This window comes from Panthera pardus, unplaced genomic scaffold (genome assembly GCF_024362965.1).
Source record: "Panthera pardus isolate Hobbes unplaced genomic scaffold, ASM2436296v1 HiC_scaffold_17, whole genome shotgun sequence".
In the NCBI taxonomy this organism is placed as follows: domain Eukaryota; kingdom Metazoa; phylum Chordata; class Mammalia; order Carnivora; family Felidae; genus Panthera; species Panthera pardus.
The window spans coordinates 12,276,202-12,289,157 of record NW_026526732.1 but is presented as its reverse complement, the minus strand read 5'-3'; the positions used below and the strand labels follow the sequence as shown (position 1 = coordinate 12,289,157).

Sequence of the window (12,956 nt, the reverse complement as noted above, 5' to 3'; positions counted from 1 at the left end):
TGTAAAATGTAATTTTAACTTCAAGAAATGTTTTTGTTCTGTTGTGTATGACATGTTAATTATAAACTAAGAGAGTATGATGTTGTGTACAATTCTCAATGGCTAGTTATCATTAACCTCTTCCCAACTGGGAACTCATATTATCAGGTAGTTACAAGAATTCATGGTGGAGTTCTTTGGATTCAATAATTTGGTTGAAAACCTAAACAAAAGATTTGAGATTTTGCTAATTAAATTTGTGGATATCATGAAGCTAAATACTAGTATTATTATCTGGGGCTGAACTTCAAAACAATCTTGAAATATTAGAAAAATTCTAAAAGATTAATCAATACTACTAGAGAAAACTGTAAGATGTGGGGAATACTTTGGGAACATTTTGGGGGGAAAATAGCTGCATGGTAAAAATAGATTGGCTCAATGGGAGTATAAAATTAAGAAGAAATTCCCAGTATATTTGTGGGGCAGAAGTTGAGTTGGGGCTTAAGTGTCAAGATGATCATAGATCAAAATGTGACAGTAGGGGCCCCTGACTGGCTCAGTTGGTAGAGCACGTGACTCTTGATCTCAGGGTTGTGAGTTCAAGCCCCAGGTTGGGTGTGGAGCTTACTTACCAAAAAAAAAAAAAAAAAAAAAAAAAAAAAAAAAAAAAAAAAAAAGAAAGAAAAAAGAGAAAGAAAAAAAAAGTCCGCATTAAAAGAGAATCAGAAAGAAATATGGAAGGAAGGAAAGAGAGGCAAATATAGAATTTAATTGTATTGAAAAGCATGGCACACGAGATCTAAAAAAATCACTTTCCCCCCCAATACTAGTCATGTATCTATTAGAATATTATGTCTCATTTTAGGCAACACATTTTAAAAGGATGTGAAGGAATGGAAACGGATTTGAAGAAGAGCACCAAGAATGATTGAAGGACTAGAATATATATCCTAGGCTGAAAGGTTAAGAAGTTAGTATTGTTTGGAGTAGAAAAGGGATGGGTAAGAGATGATTTTATCACTTTCAAGATATAAAGGGTTTTCGTGAAAGGTAACCCCCATTGGTGATTTCTCAGGTCTATAGAGGATGAAAAGAAAGCACAAAGAAGCTTAAGATTAAGCAGAAAAGATCAGGTTTGGATACAAGGCAGATGTCTCTGCCATCAGGGTGACAGAAATATGAAACAACTTCTAAAGGAGACTCTGAGCCAGGCAGCCATATCAGTCTCCATATTGGATGCACTGCTGAACATGAAAACAAGTTTGAGAACAATGACGTCTATCAGGGGTCAGCAAACTTACCTCCTGCAGGCCAAACCTGGAACATCATCTGATCTGGGGACAGCCCATGAGCTAAGAATGACTTTTACATTTTTAAATCATTAGAAACAAATCAAAAGAAGGTTCCATGACAAAAGGGACTTACATAAAATTCTACTTCAATGCCCATAAATAAAGTTTTATTGGAACACAGCCATGCCCATACCTTGACGTACTGTTTGCGGCTATTTTGACGCATTAGAATGGCAGAGTAGAGTAGTTGTTACTGAGATCATATGGTCTGTAGAATCTAAAATAATTACTATATGGCCCTTTACAGGAAACATTTCCTGAGCGCTGACCTATGTGATTGTAGCCACGTATGTAATACACGGAATTTTTTCTCCGAAGTCTAGAAGCTTTCTTTGTGGTAATAAAAATGGACGCCCCTGGGGTCGGCTGAGGAATATAAGCGGCACATCCTTTGAAGCGTCTTGGAGAGAGCCTTGGGTCCACAGAAGAAGACGCCAATGTTGCTGCTGCAGTAGGGTAAAACAAGGAAAGAGTGTGTTATGCGGAGGCAAGGCTGGCCAGAAACTACGATGGACTGACACAATTAGGGAAGTGGTTGGGGTTGTGACTTTCCTTTTCTCCGCTCACTTCCTTTTCCTTAGATCTCTTTCCTACTCTGGGTACCATGCTTCCCCACAGTTTCCAGAATCTTGTTAGACCCTAAGTCACACAGGCTGGAACCAAGAGGCTTTGACGAGCAGGGCCCTGCTGACTGGGGAGAGGGTGGCAATAACAGAGGTGCTGTCTCTTGGATTTCTGGTCAGGTGACCCTGATTGACCTCCTCCTGGATCGGTGGCTGGAATGTGAGGGGCCTGCTCTGCTTCACTCATCACTGTCATCCCAGAGCCTGGAATACTGCTTGGCGTATAGTAGGAAATACACATTTGTTGAGTATTGAGCTCTGTTGATTATCACCTGCACGGTCTTGGGTAAGACCCTGGATTCCAGTCTCTGCATGCGTAAAACAAAGAGGCTAATGGCTACATCACATGTTTTCTTAAGAACAAAATGGGATAGTGCATTCAAAAAGGTTTTAGAAGTGTTAGTTATTATGAATATCTTGTTCAGCCCTGCCTTTTTATACATAATAAGATTTTTGCTAAACTGATAGCAACTTAGTTTATTTCTGCTGTTGGGATGCCTTTGGTTTTCAAAGAAGGCCAAAGACAAGAATCGGAAAGGAAGAAGAGACATTGTTGAAAATGGAGTCACCCAAAAGTCATCATCTCTAGTCATGGCATTTCAGAAAACTGTGTTGAAGAGGTATTTTGCATATAGTGGCCGTCCCGGGGTTGTTCAAATCCCTTGGAACCATGACTGCCAGCTTTGCTTGTAGACAAACAACCCACCGGTGCAAGGATTCAGGTTGTCTCTGAAAGTCAGGTGCAGGCAGTCTCTCTAGGGACTTATGGGCCATGTTTTCCTTTGTCTTCCAATGTTCTATACCTTGTAGCATTTTTCCAGTCTCTGGCACAAGTTGAATTAGTTACTTTAGTCTAAAGCAAAAGTTCTCGGACTTTGCATAAAATCACCTAGGCAGATTGTTAAAACACAGATTCCCAGGTTTGAATCCAAGGAATACCTTTTGAGCAAAGCCCCCAGATAATACCGAAGCACATGTTCCCATGAGCCACACTTTGAGAAACACTAGCTTGGAGAAATTCCTGGGGCTCTAGGTCCAGCCCAGTGAATACCTCTCCTTCTTCATAGCTGCCTTTTGTTGGGAAGCTCGCCTATAGCCTTGTTCTCCTTAGCTTGTATGTTAACATGCTTCTCTGCCATGTGACCAATCCACATTTTAATTATGCATTCTAGGACCGTAATAAGCATGGTAGAAATTGATGGTTCAATTACATTTCAAACTCTAGCTTCAAAGGAACTTATCAAGTGGACTCATTTGTAAATGACAATATGTTTAAAATATCTAAGTAGTATTTTTGAAGGCATTATTCCCATGGCTACATTTAAGAAAGTGCCTTTTTAGAAAATATTTTCCACTGAGAAATACGAGTTTATGACTTAATGAAGCAACTTTACAGTATTTGTGGGAATTGAAGGCACTGGTTAAGAATGCTCTTGGTTCCACCACTTTGTTGCTGAGGGGACTTGGGCACATTAACTATCCCCTCAAAGCCCATTTCCTGATCTATGAAATGGGGTGCGTTATGATACGTAGCTCCTAGAACCTCGGAGGGGATCAGACAAGACATGGCAGATCCAGCCTTCCACCCCGTGCTTGGCACAAGGTGAACTTCAGCAACAGCTTACGCCGTGACCGTCGTCATTACGGGTGTCTGGGTTGGCTCCGCAGAGCTGAACAGAAGAGGCGATGTGGACTGTTATCCCAACGGCGATGACAGTCTTCCTGGATGGGCACTCCAGCCCTGGGTTGTTTGAATTCCGGAGTGACACATTTTGAACGATAGATGGGTCAGGCAAAACTCTTTCTGGCGAGGAGTCACAGCTTGGCTTTGTGTCTGATGCCCAGAGGTATCCTTGCATCTAGGTTCAAAGGCTCTGTTATGGGTGGTGATATTTTTCTGTCCATGGAGGCGTCACCAAAGAGATTGCCCACTGGCCCATTCCCAACAGGCTAACATTGCCCTTTCGTTTGCAGCCACAGTGACTGTTTGCAGGTCCCGAGGATACCCTTTGATGCTCTGCCTTTAAGACTCCATTTCAAAGGATTCTGATTGCCAGTGGCCAGGTGTACCACTGGTGTCCCCAGCAGTTCACAGCAATCCTGCCTCTTTTGAAGTTATAGCTATTACTCTGCGCAGCTAAGTACACACTCTTCTGCATTCATGGAGCCGTCATGGTTATGCAGTCGCCAAAAAGTCTCACAAAGGCCACTCATTATCTGCCTTCTGCTGAGGCAGAACGGCCAGCCCTTCACTAACACTCTGTGCGTCACTGTCCCCACACATGACAGTCTTGCGCTTGCCGTGCTTACCCTCCTCGGCATTTTGTGGTTTCAAGTATGGGGATTTCTGGTCACGAATGCACACTGTGTGAATCAGAGCCGAGAAGCCGCACAAAGTGGTTCAGGCACAGATGTGGCTGTATTTTTTTTTGTTTTTTCTTTTATGAGGCAATGGACAAGTGCAACAGAACCCTAATGGGGTTGGTAAAGAAAAAAATCCTTCTATAAAGTTTAATTACCCACTATTGCTTAGAATTAAAAAAAAAAAAAGGGAGAGAGATTCTCCGTAAAAGAAGTATAAAAACACAAGGCATTATTCTCCGGTTTACAGCCTGCAAGCTGTGGAACTTGCACATGAATGAGGGGTTGGATCCAGGACAACATTAGCGGCATCGATCAGTCTGGGCTGCTGACTTTGATGCGAAAAGGACAAATTTTACACGAGCTGCAAGGATGGTTAACATTAGCAGTATTATTTTTAGCTCTGATAAACAGTAAAGAAAATCCTTCTGTCCCCCTCTTATTTGCTAAATAACTATTGTGCTCTTTTCTGTGGGGTTGATGCATTTTTCAAAAACAGTTCAGCGACGCCATGCATGAAAGGCATCCAAAATGTCACCCACCAGGAGATTTCTGCTCAGCAGATAAATGGGAGAGTGGGTGTGCCTGGGAGTAATCCCACCATCTTGCTGGCTTCTCAGGTTCTGCTGCCTTGAGCCCTCCTCTCTTTAAATTGTATGTTTGTTTTTATGTGTTGGCTTTTATGCTTGGTAAGTTATAACCCTGTAGGGGCAGACCCTAAACCCCATTTAAAAAAAAAATCAAACTACTTTATACCCTGAGTGCATTCTGCAAATAAAATCGATAAACAGAAGCTTCCCATGGATTTATGGAGGCTTAGGAAGAAGACAAGGAAGGGTACAAACTTGGTATCAGACAATGGACACGACTTCTGGTTAATCTTCCCTCGTGAGTGTTTTTCACTAGAAATTCCTCCAAATGATTCACTGTATAATTATATTTTGTACAACACCTTCTTTTCACAACCACAGATGACAATTGTGCTGGCCAGCTTTTTTGAAAACCCATCTCCCGGTTGGTTTGTAGCAGCCTGCTGTTACTTTTCTCCACATCCTAATTACTCGGTGGTTCATGAGGAGCTACGAAGGTCCCTAACGGTGCTTGCTCACTGATGAGAACTGACTTGCTGTTCCCACCAGCCCCGTTTTCTTTGGAAAGAGCTAGGGATTCGGTCCCAGCTTCCACAACCTTCTCCTCGTCCCTTCTCTCGCTGATGCTGGCTCCTGTGCTCAGCTCCGCGGAGCACAGATCAAGTTGCTGCCCCTGAGGATGGCCATGGTCAAGTAGAAAGTGAAATAAAAGATAAAAGGAGTCGTCTCGTAGCATTGGATTCCAGGGAAGGGTGGAGCCATTTTTCTGCCAACCCCTCCAGATAAAACACTACAGTATATTTACCTTCATCCAGAAATATCCTAATATATTCGTCATATCTAATGATTTTCGAGGCAACGTCATCAAAGACACTTTGCAGAATGACAGATCCACGTGCGCTCACCCCCCTCCCTAATCTTTACTACCTCGAATAGAGTTAAGCCAGTGATTTCCACTGAATCTTCACTTGACTATAAGGCTGGATGTCCTCTGGTGGGAAGGTACGACTGAAATATGCTAACAACATCCCAGTCATAAGTTAATGGTGGCTTTACTCTTCTCATCAAGCTATAATTTATCATGAGTGGGATTTCCACTGAAGCCTCTTCCTTTGGGTATTCTGAACATTTTAGTCGTACAATGAATGTTTAGAATATCCTATTAGATAGAGGGCCCTGTATGCTATAATCAGAATGTTAATTTCTTAAAAATATCATTTAAAAACATTTTGCACATATGCATGTACAAATGAGAATTGGAGAGTGTGCACACAAGCAAATGTGGTTCCAGATGGACACATTTACTCAATTTAGTCTAAAGGTATTTTTACAGTTCTGAAAACAATGGGTGGTCTAAAATACATTTGTGCAATATGGATTAGAATCTCCCAATCATATGGTAAGTCGGCACCTTTCTTTATTTATCGTTGGGTTGGATGGAACAGTTCTAACAAACGGTAGTGCTCTTTTAGTCTTTATTTATTCCTTCCAGATAAGAGAAACACTTCTACTCAAGTTACGAAGAAATGGCCGAATCTCCAAAGTTTTTATGATGATTAATTACATAAAGTTCTACGTCTCCATGCCACGGGGAGTTATCCGCAGATAAGCCAAAAGTGGCAAACGATAAACACGATGTGAAATGGAAGAGCAAAGAGTGAAGTCTTATGGAAAATCATTTTACCCAATTAATTAAAAAACGAGTGGTCCAGAAACCCAGACGGTTTACTATGTGCACAATGTGTGTTTATCAAAAAGGTAGCTAGATGCGGCAAAGATATATTTATTTTCATTCTCTGTACCTTCTTGGAAACGATTCCCTGATTTTCGGAATATTTGTTAAAGCTTGGGAACATATTGAGAATGTTTACAAAAATTGACATACAGCTTCCATTTTTGTGAAAGAGACACATTTCTATAGATTACTAAGACATGACTATCAATGCATGTGTTTTTAAAGAAAACTTTTAATGCATTTTACTTATTTTTGAGACAGAGAGAGACAGAGCATGAGCAGGGGAAAGGCAGAGAGAGAGAGAGGGAGACACAGAATCCGAAGCAGGCTCCAGGTTCTGAGCTGTCAGCACAGAGCCCGACGCGGGGCTCGAACTCACGGACTGTGAGATCGTGACCTGAGCTGAAGTCGGTCGCTTAACTGACTGAGCCACCCAGGCGCCCCTCAATGCACATGTTTAATTAACAAACCATATTTTAGTTGGGAGAATGGTTTTCATTGGTTTGTGGTTGAAGTGCTTTTCTATGCTTGTCCAGCTTAAGCAGTGGACACAAGTGTCACATGCCTATGAGTTTGGGCCCATCGATCAAAGGTTTCCTTTCCATACTTCCACATATTACTTGTTGCTCTTCTTCTGAAACTATGCTTGTGTTCTGTAATACAGCTGACAAAATTACAAAAATTCATTGCAGGTAAAAAACAATAGAATGCCCTTTCGCATTTTCTACTTTCGGTCTTTGATGTCTTTTTAATTTTTTCCTCCCTCTTCCTTATTTGTATTCATTTTGGTGCCCATCAATTTGTTTCTCTATTACTGTTATTTTTGCAATTTTCTGGTTCCTTTGGAGCTTGCACTATTCTCTTTGATCTGCTTCCCTCCAAGCTTCATTCTTGGTGCTGTTTTTCACGTTCTGTAAAAAAATATTTTTGCCCTTCTTCCCTTTCTTCTTTTGATTTAACTCCTTCTTCTTAGAACCAGAATGAACTCCAGCTTTGAGTGAACAGGTAAATGTTTTTAAAAGAGTAAGCCCTAAGAATCCTTGGCTTCGTGCTGATGAATAGAAATGGTTGAGAGCCTACTTCAAAGGCCCTCAAGAACAAAGAACCTTTTCTGAGGCCACTAACAAATCCACCAATTCTTCCTGACCCATCTTTGCCAAAAGATATGAGCTAATGACAGGAAAAGCCTGTCTTGTAAGAGTAGCCAACGAGGCTTGGGAACAAACATATCCTTGACATAATCGAGGAAAAACATACTGTTTATCTCTTTAATAACCATCCTGAAGAAAATTAATGTTACTTTGTCCTTTGTGCAGAACAATAATTGGATTGTGTGTTTCATTTATATCTGGACAAAGGCCAGGATATTGAAATACTTCTCAAAATTAGATTTTCTTGTTTAAAAATTAGATTTTATTGGCATTCTCTTTCTGAGATTTCTTCATTAAAAGCTTCATTAAACATAAATCTTCTTTTACACAGCAGAAAGCAAAATTATTTTAAGGAGGTCATTTTAAAAGCCTTTTGGAAGGAGGGTGCTAAGCTCTTTACCGGTGACTTGGACCGAGGAGCTGGCATTCCAGGGAAAAAATGATCATTGATCTTTGCCTACGTGTGTCTGATATTAATTACATTGACAGTTGAAGCGATATAACAAGTCGTGTTCTAGTGTCTAAGGCTGTTACAAATACACTATTTTTAAAATTTGGGGCTGGGAAGTATGCTGTAGAGGCTTGATTCAGTGACAAGGCCTTAGGTGGCCTCTTTTACTCTGGGGGAGATGAAGTCAACCATCAGGAAGAGTTTACATAGCTCATGTGCTGAAAAGTTCAACTGGGTTTTAAGTACATTTACACACTAAACTTTCATTACAGCTTCTGAAAAGGAAGGAGCACTCTCCTCCCAAGGGCAACGAGAGAAGTGCCAAGTACGTGGTTCTCCTGCCTCCATATTGTTTTCTACTCTTCACTCTCTGACACTTGGACAGACTCACTTCCTAGCACTGCCCGCCATAATTGTTTGGGCAGAGTTTGTGCAAATTCAGTTCTGCTCTTGGTCTCCTGGTGCTGTTTCTGGCTCACACCTTTCCGAGGGAAGGGAGATAGTTAAATAGTTTGGTTTGAAAGGCCTTCCCCACTGGGCCACAAACTTCAGGTATAACAAAAATAAAGAAATACAACGTAACAAGTCAATAAGGGGCAATCATAACAAGGAGTGGTCTTATCTATAAGAACTCAAAGCAAAGATATATGTGTCTGTGTCAAAAGCCTGCAAGTAGGAACATTCATCCTATAATTGAAAACAAAGTGTAGAACATTTATCAAATGAATAGATGTTTTTCTCCAAAAGGAGAAAATACCAACCAAAAAAATCTGGTCATGATTGTAACATATGCTCTTGTAACATTTTGTTATTTTTCTACTTATAATCTTTTTAAAAACCCACAGATAAAATGATCCAATCTTTGCCTCTGGACAAGCACCCAGTGGGTATGAGATGAAAAGTGGTGATTTTCAGGTCTCAGAGGAGGCTGGGGGTCGAGGAGGGGGGACTGGGCATTGAGCAGGCAGCTCAAAGGAATCAGATTCTGAGGCTCCAGAAGCTGGGATGGGTTCAAAGCACCACATTTAGCGAGGATGGGGCACTGGAACTGGATTGTAGGCCAAGTGTCAGGCCAAAAGTCAAGGCAAGTAATAAAATGGAGCTGGTGGGTTTCAGGAGTGGTGCCTGGAGACTCCCAAGACCACTTGCTGTGCTGTGGCCTTGTCCAGCTCTTACCGGTCAGCTGAGGCCAAGCCTGAGGGTAGAAGTGATTGCACAGTTGGTCACCTCCCTCTCTCCCTTAGCCCTGAAGTTAAAGGTCAAGCTTTTCCTTGCCTTTCTTGTTGGAAATCTTTTACTCTCAGCACGATTCAACGTCAGGAGAAGGTTCCCACTGCCTCCTTCCTGGGCTGATGCAGGCGTGGTGTGGTAGGAGTCCAGAGCCTCTGCAGTGACTGCTCTTGGTTTGGGCCTGGGGTTATAGGGCAGGCTGCCATGGCACAGGGTATAGAGGATTGGCTGGGGGTCTCAGAGTTTGAACTGGTTGGGTTATGAACCTTGGACATGGTCACCCCTTCCACACACCCCTCCTTATCATACCTTCTTCAAACAGCTGGTCTGGGGGAAGTCTCACAAATTCAGTGACAATAAATAAAAAAAAGAAAATGGAACATCTCTGGCACAAAGAGATATAAAGAGATACAAAGAGAGTATAAGAAAAATGTAAGAAAGAGCAACCAAACTGACCAAAAGATGAATAATATTCACCAGAAGAGTATTCCAAAGAGCAGAAAACCTTCTAGGGAATTAGAGAAGGTTTCATGAGGCAATGACCCTGATGACAGAAGACCACAACTGCAAGGAGAGATGGAAACAAGGAGTTAGAGAGACGCCAGTAGATTTTAATTTACTCTTCATGGTTCAATACTGATAAAGTGGACAGAAGAAAGGTCAGGGTGTAGAAGATGTAAATGACATGATTAATCTGATAGCTATGAGTAATTTATATTAAACTCTCTGACGTGCACACAGAGAAAATATTGTCCTCTCCTCCAAATATGGCAGTTCCTTGAACTCTGGTCCTTCTGAATTTGCTTCTTTGTCCATCTCGTCCAGTTTCATGGCTCTAACACAGTTCACATCTGACATCTCCCACGTGTGTATCTCCAGCCTGAATTCCTCTGACTCCTGAGTCATATTCACCTGCTTACTTGAAATCTCCACTTGGATGTATAATAAGGATCTCAAATTAACATGTCACGAAAGGGAACTCTTGATACCCTTTGCTTTCAAAGTTGCTTTTCTTAGTCATCCCCGAATGAGTAAGGGTAACTCCGTTCTAGCTCGGGTCATGCCAGTCTCCCATCGAATCCATCAACAAGCCATGTCAGCTCTACCTTCACAAAATACCAGCATCCAACTGCCTCTCAGCACCTGCTCTGTCCTAATCCAAGCCACTACCTCTGTTTACCTCCTCCCGGGACTCTCCTCTTCTGCCCGAGGGCACTTATAATCTATTCTCTCACAATAGCCAGAAGTGATCTCATTAAACATAAGACAGATCATGTCACTCTTCTGTTGAAACCTTTAAGTGACTTCTCTTCTCAGAATAAAATCCAAAGCCTCACAATGGACTGTAAAAGTCCCCCAGTTACCTCTCCTATATGCCTTCTGCTACTCTTCTTCTTACCTACTCTATTCCACCCTTACTAGCCTCGTGGATCATGCCAGGAACAGTGCTGCCTCAGCGTCTTGGCACATGCTGTCCTCCTGCTCTTTCCCAGTTAGCTACATGGCATACTCCCTCACTTCCTTGGTCTTTCCTCAAATGTGGAAACTACTCTTTAAACAAAGACAGTTAGAAGACGTACTGACTTTCAAGAGCCATAGATGATGGGGATTCAAAACAAAAACCAACTTACGGGACATAGAATAACAATGATAACTATTTGCATTAGTGCTTTGCATTTTACCAAGCTATATATTTTTTAAATTCTGAAAAAAACACTGTGACTGCATGGTATTGTCCATGGTTTACTAAGGTCATAGAGCCAGTAACTTCTAGAATCAGAAAACAGAGACTTCACTACCATCTTGTGGCCCCAGAGCAAATGCTCGTCCTTGTCTACACTGAAGTTTATTACGTAATGATAATAATATAATATAATATATTATTTATTATAATATATATTATAATATATATTATTTATTATAATTTATATATTATATTATATTACAACTAATATATTAATATAATATATTAATAATTAATATTAATTATATTATAATTATCATATTTATAATTATATTTATATTATAATAATAATTATAATTATTAATATTATAATATTAGTTAATATACATTAATTAATATTAATTAATATATTAATATATTATATATGATATATTAATATATATTAATATATTATAATGTATTATATTATATATTAATATATTATAATATATAATATAATTAATACAATATATTAATAATATATTAATATATAATATGTAATATATATTAATATATTAATTAATATTAATTAATATATATTGATTAATATATTATAATTTATAATATAATTTATACTAATATAATTATAATTATATAATAATTATTATATATACTAATATATTTTAGTATATATAATCTATATATAATATTCTATATATTATAATATATAGAATAATATATATATGTATATAATATAACAATGATGATGATGATGATGATGATAGCCGCTAACACTGCTGAATTCACTCCTTTAGATGCTTTGTATATCTTCACACACTTAACCTTCACGGAAGCCTGGGAGGTAAGCACTGTTAGTAGTTGCAGTTTACGCAGGAGACTAAGTCCGTGGTAGGATAAATAACCCGTCCAACTGAGTAGGTGATAATGGCAGAGCCAGGATTTACACCCAAGATCTCAGGCTCCGGATCCCGAGTCTTTCACCGCCATACTAAATCTCTGCTTGGTCTCATAACATTTTTCGTCTGCTTTGCTAAACATATGAGATACATTTTACAGTTGGACATATGTGAATTCTCCAGTTGGGCAAGTTGAGATCAACCGTGTTCACTGGACATTTCTTCGAGATGTAGGTAGTTTAAGAAATACCATCTTTAATTGAGTTTACGTGGGAAAAATTTCAGCGCAATTGCTAATATTTAAATGTCGTAAGCCAGTCAAGCAGAGGTCCGTGGTTCCTGGAAAACCCTATGACCACCATTTCTCAGGTTGATGTTTATCTGTAAACAAGGTGCCCAAGGTGCCCACTACTGCGCCTGAAGCAGCCTGTGCCCTAGACTTTTCCACTTGAGCAGCAACCTCCTGCGAGGCTCCCACAGGCAGAGGAAAGAGAGCGCCTTACCTGGGATGGGTGTAGGCCATCTGCCGGAACTCATGGTTCCAGTCAGGTCTTCCATAGAACGTTTTCTGCTTTAACCCCGTGATCACATCAGTATTTGCATCCCAATGTAAAGCTATGTGAACAGCCTAAAAGAAAAATTATGCTATCAGGTGACACCGAAACAAACAAACAAAACCAAAAAAACAAAAAAACCCATGGAAACATGCTACTAAGATGAGGTAATTATGTTCCTTTGCAGATGTAATACTCGAAAAATTTCTTCATGGGGCTGGAAATGCTTATCATTATTATCAGAAATCACTGCTTTTGCATTTTGGGATAGGCATCACATCTCATTTATCTTTGTATTCTGCCTGGGGCGCTACTGGAACACAGGGCCTTCGCCATGGTCAATGTGC

General features: G+C 40.1%; 1 protein-coding gene across 1 annotated transcript in view; it reads right to left on the bottom strand.

The window, feature by feature from the left end:
- Nucleotides 1–688: 688 nt before the first annotated feature.
- Nucleotides 689–12,956, bottom strand: part of NOX3 (NADPH oxidase 3) — a 62,247-nt gene continuing 49,979 nt past the window's right edge. The window contains exons 12-13 of the mRNA XM_019412846.2: nt 12,559–12,683; nt 689–1,780 (exon numbers count right to left, since the gene is read on the bottom strand). Of these exons, the coding sequence (XP_019268391.1) occupies nt 1,654–1,780; nt 12,559–12,683 (252 nt within the window). The 3' untranslated portion in view covers nt 689–1,653. The remainder of the gene's footprint in view (nt 1,781–12,558; nt 12,684–12,956) is intronic.